This window comes from Leptodactylus fuscus, chromosome 3 (assembly GCF_031893055.1).
Source record: "Leptodactylus fuscus isolate aLepFus1 chromosome 3, aLepFus1.hap2, whole genome shotgun sequence".
Classification (NCBI taxonomy): domain Eukaryota; kingdom Metazoa; phylum Chordata; class Amphibia; order Anura; family Leptodactylidae; genus Leptodactylus; species Leptodactylus fuscus.
In genome coordinates, this window is record NC_134267.1 from 147,393,922 (window position 1) to 147,406,891 (window position 12,970).

Genomic DNA, 12,970 nt, shown 5'->3' on the forward strand with positions numbered 1-12,970 from the left:
TTCACATCACCGTACTTTTAATCCACAATTGTGAATCCGAAATTGTGGATCAAACCACGGACAAGTGAATTTCTATGGACCTATACACACAGCAATTCTTTTTGAGGCTGTGTGCTAGGCCATGGTGAAAAGTTGCAAAATAAGAAGCAGATCCTATACCTAGGCGTAGATCAATCAAATAAATAAATAGCACTTCCATCATTATTGCACCTAATACATATACAACAGCATTTTAACACCTTAACAAATCTGGTAGACAGCTCTTCTGGAATAACATATCCAAGTCCATCCCAAATCACTCTCTAGGTAACACTAGAAAGTGGTACCTAGACTTTGTTACACCTTTTCTCCTCATAGCCTTATAGCATTCGCTTCATTGTTAGAACAATTTATTAGACACCTTTTTTTTTTGTAGTAGTAGTATGTAGTATGTAACAAAGATGTAGGTATAAGGGAGTATTCACACTACCGTCGGTGTCCGCTGCTAATGTCTGTGCAAAATCTTGTGCGGACATTAGCATCGGACTCTAGCTGTGTCTGTGACATTTTGCATTGATTTAAATGGGCATCGGGTGCGTTCTTTTACAGTCCGTGCCTGTCCTTAAATGTCCATTCCCAAAGATGTCCGACTTTTCAAGCGGACAGCAAAACCAGACGTAGGTTTTTGCTGTCCGCTTAAAAAGTCGGACATCTTTGGGAACGGACAGTTAAGGACACCCACGGACAGTAAAAGAACGCACTCAATCTCCATTTAAATCAATGCAAAGTGTCACGGACACAGCTAGTGTCCGATGCTAAAGTCCGCACAAGATTTTGCACAGACATTAGCAGCGGACACTAGCTGTTGGACACCAACGGTAGTGTGAACGCTCCCTTAGAGATGAGCGAACACTATTCGAAACAGCCGTTTCGAATAGCACGCTCCCATAGAAATGAATGGACGTAGCATGCGGGAGGGGGTTAAGCGGCTGGCTGCCGACAAAGTCTGCATGCCTGCCGCCTCTATTCATTTCTATGGGTGCGTGCTATTTGAAACGGTTGCTTTGAATAGTGTTCGCTCACCTGTAGTAGGTACATTTTTATTAAAACTGTTTTCAAAGGTCAAAAGTCGCATCAAAAAAACGAATCATGTTTTTTTTCCGCCTCCCATTGACTTCAATGGATTTTTCAAGGCTGAAAAATCCGCTAGAGGAAAAAAACTGCTACTGACTCCCATTGAAATGAATGGGAGGCGTTTTTTTCAGGCAGATTTTGAGGCGGATTCTGCTTCAAAAGCTGCTTACAAAAGAACTCAGTGTGAACAGTCCCTAACAGTGATGTCAAAGTGGATGGGATTCTAGCGAATCTAATGCCCGCTTTGCAGTAAAAACCGTGATGCGTACAAGCGGCGATTTCCCAAACCGGTGCAGTTTTGGAAATCGCAGCATTTCAATTATATCTACGGAAATGCTGGTGGTTTCTCCATAGGTATGATTGAAACAGAAAGTCTGAAGAGGAAACCTCTGCAAACTTTCTAACGAATGCACTGCAGGAAGAACTGCGTTGTATTGCCGCCACAGTGCTTTCTTGTTTGCTGGACACCTAGTGAGTAGAGATGAGCGAGTACTGTTCGGATCAGCCGATCCGAACAGTACGCACGCATTGAAATGAATGGACGTAGCCGACACGCGGGGGGTTAAGCGGCCGGCGTCAAAGCGGAAGTACCAGGTACTTCCATTAATTTCAATGCGTGCATACTGTTCGGATCGGCTGATCCGAACAGTACTCGCTCATCTTTACTAGTGAGGCATTAGCCTTACACTGCAAGTCTAGATCTTATGACCTTTAGTCTTGCCACTACTTGATCCCTAAGAGCTAAAATGTGTCTATATTACCCGTAGCTGGAACTGACCAGGCTGCATAAACACGTGCAGTTTTGATTTATCCGTATTTTTCGGACTATAAGATACACTTTTTCCCTCCCCCACAAATTTGGGAAGAAAAGAAGGGTGCGTCTTATAGTCCGAATGTGGCCGCATTACAGACCCGGCATCCACTGTAATAGGCGGATGCTGGGGAGGGTTAGACACCGGCACATGTGTCGGGGCCTGAGACATCGCTACACTCCTGCCCTGCATGAAGCCAGCAGCGGCAGGAGTGATGCTGCTATTCCGCTCCTCCGTCCCTCCCTGCAATAGCAGCATCGCAATAGCAATGTCTCAGGCCCCGGCACGTGTGCCGGCGTCTAACCCTCCCCAGCATCCGCCTATTACAGTGGATGCCGGATCTGTATTGGCGGCCTCTTCTCCCCCCAAACCCCCAAAGTGTAAACTACCCCCCCCCCCTCCCCAGGGCCAGTCCCCACCGGCCCCATACCTGTAAAGTTGCAGGCCGGCTCCTGCGTGGCGATATCGCAGGAGCCGACCTGTTCAGGTGACAGCCGGGAGCCTAGTGAAGGCTCCCAGACCTGTCACGGCTATATTACCATTGCGGCTAGTCTATGACCAGCCGTAATAGTAATATACAGAATGTCCCATAGACGGCAATACAGTTGTATTGCCATCTATGGGACTTGCAATCAAATGACTGCAGGTTTAAGCCCCCTAGGTGGGGCTAATAAAATAGTGAAAAAAAAAAAAAAGCTTTAAAAATATATAATAAAAAAAAATTAAATAAATAAGAGTTCTAAATCACCTCCTTTCCCTAGAATACAATGTGGCCTTGCAGCTGTTGCAAAACTACAACTCCCATATATTAAATATTTTACCATTTTTTGCTTCAAATTTTTTTTTCCCTATTTTCTTCCTGTAAAACCTAGGTGCGTCTTATAGTCCATCTTGGAGAGATGGAATGAAGCAACATATACGGATGAATAACCGTAAGAAGAGAATAATAAGTTAATCTTTTAAGTTAAAACCCCACCTTGAGGAAATGCAGTGTTTATAACTGTGCAGAATTGCAGAGAAAAAAAAAAACCTGTGTGTTACAGTATCAGCAAGGTGAATGTGATTTTCAATAATCTCCTTCACACACTGCGAGAAATAAAAAGCTGCTGAAAAGCTGCTTTTTCAAAAATGCGTACTTCAGTGGATTTGTTTGTGGTGTAAAGTAACGCTATATGTGAATTCACTCTTCTGGCTAAAAAAAAATGCATCAAAACTGACTGTATAAATTCAACCTTATAGTGTCATTGTTACAGTATTCAGTTCTGTTCAGGTTCCTAAGAAAGATAGAGAATTGCTTTCATGGCACCGCAAGGCTGTGTTGAGGCTTTCCAATTTTAGCAACAGAAATACAGAAAAAACTTAAGAGTCTTCAGTGGTTGATACCTTTTTTAATGGCTAACTAAAAATAATGATAGATTGCAAGCTTTCGGGATATCTCAGATCCCTTCCTCAGGCATAAGCTTACGGGATATATCGGATAAGCTTACTGGATATCTCAGATCCCTTCCCCAAAGCTTGCAATCTGTCATCATTTTTAGTTAGCCATTATTAAAGGTAACAACTATTGAAGACTCAAGTTTTTTCTATCTTTCATATCCACTGGCTAACACAGTACAAAAATATATTTTCGCCTTATACAACAGAAATACGGAATTCAAGTTGGGGAGAGACTTGTCGCATCACAATGACAATTATGGGGTCATTTTACCAAATAAAATAAGGCAGCATGCTGCAGTATTCTGCTCAGCATTGTGTATGGAATCTGTGAAGTGGGTTGCATTGCACATAAGAACACAACCTAAACATTTTATTACTTTTTACCTGTATAAATATAGAGTAAACTTTGCATCCAATAACAGGTTAAAGGTAATTTTTGAGTTAGGTCTGTTTCAAATTTGAAAACTATAATGGGGTCTGAGTGTTTTCCGCACACTGTCCGCATGAGTCATGCAGTCATGAAAGTAGATCATGAAGTACTTTTCTGTCCACATGTTCCATGCAGACACTGCGCGAAAAGCACACAAACCCCATCATAGTCTATGGGGTCCGTGTGCTTTCATAAGCTTGCCAATGCGTTCGGAATTCCATTCAGAGGGGTCCCCATGCTTAGTCTTTATCATTGATATACAATTTTAATTCTGCAAGTTTTCTGTTTAGAGCAACAAGTGCCTCACATCTGAATACTACAAATTTGGCCTTTCAACAACAAAATAATACTGTACATATGGCAAATATCTAGTCATTTTGGAAGAGCAGTTTGTTAAAACTATGTTCATTTATACAATAATCTGCCCATATTAAACACCCCCATATCATAAGGCAGTTGCAAAAAACTCACCAGCCGGATTTTATCTGAAGGCCTGAAATTTTCTGGGCCGTCGTAAACAATTTTTTGTAGACTACAAGATGTCTTCACAGTATTCTTGGATGAAGAGTTGCTGTTGTTAGAAGAAAAGTTCGCTTTACCATCTATCTGCTGCATCATTGGCCTTACAGTAGCCGTAGTGATGCTTTTGCTCGCAGAAGTCTCCTCAGGACTCCGGGCTTCTTTGAAAAATTTCTCATATTTGTCTAAGTAGGATGGTCTCTCTGGCAGAAGATAGTAATGAGTATTGCTAACCTTCTTACCATCTTTTACAATAGGCAAGATGCAAGGACCTTTGGAAATATCTTTACCCTGTGCTTGTATAACCTTGGGCGTGGCATACTTGGGGTCTGAAGCAAAACTTTGGGTGGTAGGCATAGGCTTTCCTGGAGAAGTAGAAAGTCCAACACACAAAGGAGAACAAAGGTTGGATCTCTGCTGTGGTGAGCCCACATGAAGAGCCATAGGGCTAGGAGTTCTAGATGTGGGCTGAGATAATGGGTCCCGTGGTGGCAGTAAAGGAGCACGTCCCACTTCCTCTATCCCAAAAGCAGGAGACAGCTCTCCAGACCAACGTTCATGCTCATTGCGTCTAATTGGTCTGGGGGGAATAGGAATGCGTGGTGGTATTTGTGGTTTGTCCTCTGACAGAGTCACATTAATATTTGCAACAGATGAGCTTGGGCTAGGAGTTGATGCAAGTGAGGAGGAAAGAGGAACATTGAGCTTCTTCATGCATTCTTGCTGCAGCTCCTCAAACAGTTCAGACGTTTGAGAAAAGCTGGGCTGTTTTGTGTCCTTTGGAGGCAGGAACAGATTGTCTTCTATTTTGATCTTAACTTGGCCTCTGTCATTTTCCTGCACATAACCATAGTTAGTTTCTCCTTTGTCTCTAGCTCTCTGAAGAAGGTTCATTGCTACTTTTTCTCTGTTTGCCAGAACATCAGGACTGTTTATACTGTATACTTCAAAATCATCTTCATCTTGTGCCACCTCATCATAAGCAGGAGGAGCTGGAAGAGGTTTTGTATCCCAATCTACCACAGGGGTTGGATGAAGGGGTCGAGGAAGTGAGCGTGAGGGGCTCTGGGGGGGAGTTTTATCAAGCAGTGAGAAGGCATCCATAGCCAATTTTGCTAAGGAAGGAGCAGTCTTTTCAGCTAAAGGAGACAAAAAGCCTGGGCTTAAGGGACTAATATCTTCTCCAAAGTCTATCAAGGCCACATCTCCTGAGGAAAAGCTGCAGCTTTTGATTCCAAGAAGATGCCGGTCTGTTACTTTCGTGCCAGCCACCCTTGCAGAAGGTTTAACCAATTTAAGTCCTTTGGTTGTGGTCTTCTTGAGGGACAGCTTCTTGATTCCAGATGAAAGAGAGTCGTCCTCACCGTTGACAGGATTATAAATTGGTTCTAAAATGGTAAATAAATAAATGAATAAGAAGTTTATTTCCAGGAGGACTTTACCATCATGGATATTCAGACAGACATGCATATTTACTGTATTTCATTCACACACCACATCATCCAGAGTATGTTGCAAATTTTATTCTACTTTATTTTTTATTCCCATTCAAGTGAAAATTGGGTATTCCAACCAAAACATTTATCAATTCTCCACATGTGTTATATCATATGCCTCTTATACGCTTTACAACATTCTCTGCTGCACAAATGCGGAAAGTAGGAGACTGAATGAAGCTGTAATACAATCCAGCTTGTAGCCGCCTCATTCAGACTCAGACGGAGACAGTTTAATGCAGTGCTGCATTTATCGCCTATATACTGGATGGTGGATGGACAAGTGTTTGGTTTTTTTTGCTGAAAAAACTCTTCAAAAGTTTTCAGGTAAATGGGTGCATATATCATATCACAAATCCATTTAAGAACTGTTGTGATGATATATGGTACAATAGTTTCAAAGAATTTCACAGTTCTCTAAACATTTTAAAGGAATGTGCGAGTGTACTAGAGATAAAACACGTCCTGATAGTAAACATATTGTACAGTCTAACAATTGTCATACTGTCATACATTGGCAGCACATATTATCGCCGCTTAGCTAACATCTGGTTGCAGCCTTTCAGCCCAAAAATAAAACAGCACTGATAAATACGGTGACACACGTTTTGTGAAGCTGGACAACTACATTCGAATACTTCACTTAACATGCAGCTAAAATTGCTCATGTTTAACAAGCAAACATGAATTACCAAAAATTCCCAAAAAAACAACAGTCCAACAACAGAGATGTACTGAACTAGTGCTGTCCATCTTTACGGCTAGAGCTACACAGCGATTTTGGCTATAACTCTTACTGTATGATTGAAGACTGCCGGATTGCTTTGCAATTGCTTCACTGAAGTTAGTAGATGGAGTCTCACTGCAATTCCAAGAGTGGTGAGACTGTTACTTCTACTTACAACAAAGTTGAACAAAAATGTTCAACTTGAAGCTGTGTTCACGGAACAGTTGAGGCCCAAAATTGCCATGTAGCCCTAGACTTAATATTACATACTGCATCTTAGTTTGTTAAGTAACAGATTGTATTCCGTTATAAAAAATTATTTTAAATTATGGCTGGATTTGCACTGTACGGTTTTCTGGCATTTTGTGGTATTCTGAAACGCAGGAAAAACAACTGATAAAAGCGGGGAAAAATGCATGTGATTGTTGAAATTCAGGTGTTTTACATTTTTAAGCAATGGTAACACCACTTTGAATAAAAATACATCTCAAAATGCAAAAACTCTCCCTCCATCTCTTTTTTCACTCTCTCCCTTTTCTTCTTTACTCATCCACAGGATAGGGGATAAGTGCCCAATCGCTGGTTGTTTGACCTCTGGGTCACAAAGCAATCAGGATAATGGAGGGCCCATCATGCAAAGACACTAGCTCTCCATTCACAATGAGGCTTTAGGGAGACTTTTGCTCCCCCAATTTCCTGGCAGTCAGAATTGAATGGACACTTATCCTTTATCCTGTGAATAGGTGTCCTTAACAGCACAACACCTTTAATATCCCTAAGGATTGCACTCCGTTTATAATATATTGTGAGATAGAAAGAGTCATAGACAGTTTCATGGCTTACTAACTAATGACCTATCGTTTGTATAGGTCATCAAGTGAAGATTGGTGGGGGTCCAACAACAGTATCCCCGCTGGTAACAACACTGTGTCTCCTACACAACACCAAGCACAGTATCTTACATTTAACAGTGGCTGTGTTTAGTATTAGAGCTCATCCCCATTCTCTTGAATGAGAACAGGCCATGTAAAAGATGATCATTACATCACATGGTCTATAAAGCAGAAGTGGTGCTCAGGGAGTGCCAATACCTCATATCCACGTGGGTCACAAGTGTTGGACCCCTTCAGATCGGTAATTGATGACCTATCCTAAGGATCAATTAATGACCTATCCAGATTATTATCAATTGATTGTTCACAGTGTGAATGACAGCATTTTTCACATAAGGGCAAAATGTAATTGACTGTGTAGTGAGCTACAGAGATTAAAACTGGACAAATTTTAGTTTTAATCTGTAAACTGCATAAAAGTACTACTTTTGCCTTTAGTACACGCATATAAAAGGTTAATGTGACATCAAATCACTAATTCCACTGCACACGAGTTAGGGCAACATCAGAACAGAGGTATTAGACAGATCATACAATCTGTACCTTGAGAGAGCGAGTGCACAAGAGTACAGAGAGGGCAGGAGCAAGGTGCACTGAAGGGGGAGGGATGAAACTTACTCTTAACCAGGGCAGCGGGTTGAGGAGGGCGAGGCGGAGGCTCCCCTGAGAGAAGAAAGGCCATGAAGCATTGAAAAAAAATGAGTAATCGATTTAGTGATTTAATCTGGTGAGGCACAATCATGCATACTAAAATTATTTCTGATAGCAGGAGGTTACAGTATATGACACAGGATACATAGTAAAGAGATGAAAGCAGAAATAAAGAAAGGAACTGCACATAAAAGCAGGTGATATAACAGCAATTTTAGGCCCTCCTTCACACATCCAACTTTGAGAAGATTCTTGTATGGGTTTTAGTTTTTCGGCCAAAACTGGGTTTGCAACCAAAAAAAAAAGAGGACAAAAATATAAATAGTTCCTTTGTGTTTTTGTAAATAAAATTAGGAGGGGATACTAAAAAAATCTAGACAAAAAATAACAGCTAAAAGACAATGGGAGGAGTGCTCAAATTCTGGCCTAAAATGGGTGTTCCATTATGTTCATGAAAGAGCACAGCTTTGGACCTGAGCGTATAAGCAGGCTGCAGTCGTGACCTTCTCATCTGAATGGGAATGGCCCTCAGGGTTCTCTGAATTAACACACACAAGTTGGGTTACACTTTGGGGTGAGGTTCAGACCGAGTTCACACGGGGTATTTTGGTCAGGATTTTGAGGCCATATCCACCTCAAAATCCTGAACAAAAAGACGTCTCCTATTGAAATCAATGGGAGCCGGTCAGTTCTTTTTCCAGGAGCAGTTTGTTCCGGAAAAAAAAAGCGAGATGCTCATTCTTTCAGGCGGATTCGCCTCGCGACATCCGCCTGAAGATACTCCCTCCTCCTGACAAGGCCCATTCATTTGGGCCTAATCCGGAGTGAAGTGCACTGCAGCGGCATCCAGTCGCAGCTACCTGCCTCAGGTTCTGGTCCAAAAAACCCCATGTGAACTTTCCCTTATACTAGCTGTAGTATTAGTCAAATTTATTACTGAGCTTGAACATTCAATAGAATGACAATGAGACAAAGAAGCTGTATGTGTTGCATTTTTAAATCATGCTTTCATGGCTCATGTGCTATCCAGAAGACAGGATTATTATTATTATTATTTTTTAATAGAAATGAACAGGTGGATCATTGCCCAATTCCATGTGGAAGCTGAAGATTTCAAGAAGGTCTCTAATCTGTGATGTCAGGACCCAGGAAAATAATAAGATCTAGATAATGGGTGACTCAACACTAACCATTGCTATTCTGCAGCAGAATCAAACTGTTGTATACTGAGCAGAAAATGGTCATTACTTCTTTAATAAATATAAGCTTTGCCAACACAAATTGAGGATACATTAAACCTAACAATTTACTTTTGGTTGGTTGGTAATCTTTCCTTAATGCTTATAAGAAATATCCAACAATCTTACAATCATTTATTTCATTGCTTCTCACACCAGGAAGGTGCCTGCGGTTGTTATTAAGGAGGGAAAAGGGGCAGTGTAAGTTAAAAATAAATTATAGCTTTTATTGTATTTCATTAAAATATTAAAAATAAAATATTTAAAAATAATATTTCAGTCCTCAAAATATACTAGTGTCCTCATTCTGAATCAAAGGCCCGATGCTGCAGGTAAGTATGCCCACAGAGTCTAGGCGTCTGAGGCTGGGAAGTACTAACTCAGCACTGCAGACACAGTATAGTGTGAAGTGAGTACCCCGGCCAGATACTGTGTGTTGATATTTTAGTAGCATAATATGTTTCAGTACAGGGAGGGGGATAAGAGAGGCTTATTAGGTGCTAAACAATAGGGACACATCACCTTTAAAGGGATCCTATCATTCAGACGACATTTTTTCCATGTACCACGCCGGAATAGCCTTAAGAAAGGCAATTCTTCTCCTACCTTTTGTTGTCTTCTCCGTGCCACCGTTCGCCTACAATCCTGGTTCTTGTCGGTATGTAAATTAGCTCTCTCGTTGCACTGGGGGCGGGCCCCAGCGGTAAGACAGCACCGGGGGTGGCCCCAATGCTGCAAGAGAACTCTCTCCAGTGCCTCCTCCATCTTCGTCAGCAGCGTCCTCTTAATTCTCTTCTTCCGGCGGTGTCTTCTTACTTCTCGGCCTCGGGCAGAGCAGACTGCGCATGCCCACAGGCCCCGAGAAAATGGCCGCTTACAATACTATGCAAGCAGCCATTTTCTCGTGGCCTATGGGCATGCGCAGTCTGCTCTGCCCAAGGCCAGAGGCCTTAGAAGTTACAAGCCACCGCCGGAAGAAGAGGCTGAAGATGATGCTGCTGAAGAAGAGGAGGTGGCGCTGGAGAGAGTTCTCTTGCAGCATTGGGGACGCCCCCAGTGCTGTCTGAGCGCTGGGGCCCGCCCCCAGTGCTGCAAGAGAGCTAATTTACAAACCGACAAGAACCGGGATTGTAGGCGAACGGCGGCGCAGAGAAGACAACAAAAGGTAGGAGAAGAATAGCCTTACTTCTATCGTGTCATGTGCCTATGATTAGAGTTACTGCTCCAGGTTACAGAACTTAAAGAGTACCTTTCACCACTTACAACAAATTAAACTTGCTGTATCCTTTAATACGTGGTGCTCCATTCTGGCACAGTTGGACTTTTTTCTCTAGCCCCACCATTCCTGAGCACATGGTGCTGTTAGCTTCAGCACCCAATATGAAACCAAGATATAAAGGAAGAACTTATATTTCTCTTTGGCTCAAAAAACTGCATTGGCATTTTTCAAGATAACTCAGTATAACCCACCCTAAAACACTTGGGGCAGAATTTGTTAAAAGTGGCGCATCATATACCGGTATTAATATACACAGTCCAGTCATATTACTGTGACCACCGCCTACTTTTGACGTCAACGTTAAATAACCAATCGCAGAAGGCACATGTCATCAGCCATTTTGGCGCACTCATGATTGTGGAAGGCATGATGTATCAACACAAGTATACATCTATCCTTGCGGACCATGTTCATCCCTACATGCGAAATGTTTTTCCTCAGGATGTTGACATCTACCAGCAGGACAATGCGACGTGTGATAAAGCTTGCAGTGTACATGCATGGTTCGAGGAGCACCAGGATGAGTTTACCATACTTCCTTGGCCAGCAAATTCCCCGGACTTGAACCCAATTGAGAATCTGTGGGACCACCTGGGTTGGGTTGTTCGCGCCATGGATGCTCAACTGCGTAACCTAGTGCAGCTGGACATGGCACTGGAGTCGGCATGGCTCAACATCCCAGTGAACATCATCACAACAACCCCTCTCTTTCTACATGTCTCGCAACGGTCCGCTCTGCCAAAGGTGGTAATTCTGGATTTTGACAGGTGGTCACATTAATGTGACTGGACTGTGTAGTATGTCCTGATTGTAGATGTTCCAGAATTATTTAGATGGTCTATGCACCAGAACTAAGTCTATGTCAATCAGTTCTCTTATGTCTTATAGTAAATCTAGTGGGCCAAGGTGTCACCACTCCAGCACACCTTCATCCACGCTCTGCTCCAACGATTTGTATCTAAATTAGCAAATAGGAAGCTAAATGGATAATGGTACATTTTTGGCCCAAACAGCTTGAGCATAAAAGGTACCAATTTAGCACCAGAAGACTGGCATGCCAAGATTAGTAAATCCCACCATTAATCAAATTGGTATAAAACATTGTGAACACAATAAGGTCAATTTCTGCCAATTCTTCTTAATAATAAATGTTAATAAATGTTTCTTATGGTATATTTACAAAATGCAGAAACGTTGTAGGTTTTCAGTTGCAGAATTGCATACAGAAAATCTTGAGAATACAATATTGATTATCACTGACATCAAAGTATGTGATATTTTTCTAATCATCATCCAGATTTTGCAGAACAACTCTGCACTGCAAATTGTGGATATGTTATGAATACTGATGTGTATTTTATCCACAGATGTCAATTTATTCAGCATTTTCATTGCTGATTTCACTCTTTGTAGTAAATCTGCAGCATTTCCACAATGAAATCAACAATTAAAACACACCATTTTTTCTGCCATTGACTTCCAGCAGAAATACAGCAACTTGGGAACATACCCTGTTTACGCCGAATAACCCAACAATTAAGAACTTATTAGAAAAATGGTAGCCATGCAATTCCCTCCATGTGTTGGCCGGAGTTATGGGCCTTAACTGTATGCCGGGAAAGGGATTCCTAGCAGTATAGTTATCTAGGATGCTAGGAGTACCTGTCTCCCCGCGACAGACTGACCTCTACTATAACCAGTACAGGATAATATGTTACTAGGAAGCACGGACTCTTAGCTACATAGATAATTGTGTGAATGCGGGGTAAGTTAAACAGTATGGAAACAGGACACTATATGATGATTAAAGCATTGACATTTGGACTTGCAAACATGAATGATGGTGATAGAACAGAATCACAGAATGATTCTGTGACATTGTGAATTTGTGGCACTATGCAGTCGAATTGTATATTGTCTTGTTGCTGGTTCTTGTTTTCTCTGCTATGCAGTTATTGTAAAAATCTTTTTCTTATTTTTTCAATAAAAAAACAAATAAAAAAAAAAAAGAATGATGGTGAGATGTTTCTTCTATTTGAGAACAAACAAGCATGAACATAACATATTTGTGTGTATATTGTTCAAATCTCAACTACTCACTCTTTGCCCGCCCAGGAAGTTGGGTTGGTTTAGGTATTCCTTGATCCAATCCTAAAATGTCAGGTGGGTCCATGGGATTTCCCAGGTACAACCTGCAGGTGGAAGCAGATACAATAAAGTATATGCATAAAGAGATTTGCGCAATTCATTGCTTCTTATTATGATAAAACACTACATTGTTCTAGAGGGGTAGTCCAATGACTAAATATTCATTTAATGCTGTGAGAGTATGGAAAACAGAACTATTTTATTAACTCTAATTAATAGAAAATGTG

General features: G+C 41.5%; 1 protein-coding gene across 6 annotated transcripts in view; it reads right to left on the bottom strand.

Annotated features, from left to right (window-relative positions):
• TNK2 (tyrosine kinase non receptor 2) overlaps positions 1-12,970 on the bottom strand; it is a 101,632-nt gene that overhangs the window by 6,929 nt on the left and 81,733 nt on the right. For 5 of the 6 annotated variants that reach the window (XM_075268502.1, XM_075268503.1, XM_075268501.1 and 2 more), the window contains 3 exons: positions 12,696-12,787; positions 8,046-8,090; positions 4,264-5,699 (listed from right to left, as the gene is read on the bottom strand). In XM_075268502.1, the coding sequence (XP_075124603.1) occupies positions 4,264-5,699; positions 8,046-8,090; positions 12,696-12,787 (1,573 nt within the window). The remainder of the gene's footprint in view (positions 1-4,263; positions 5,700-8,045; positions 8,091-12,695; positions 12,788-12,970) is intronic. The other variant, XM_075268500.1, reaches the window with a different exon arrangement.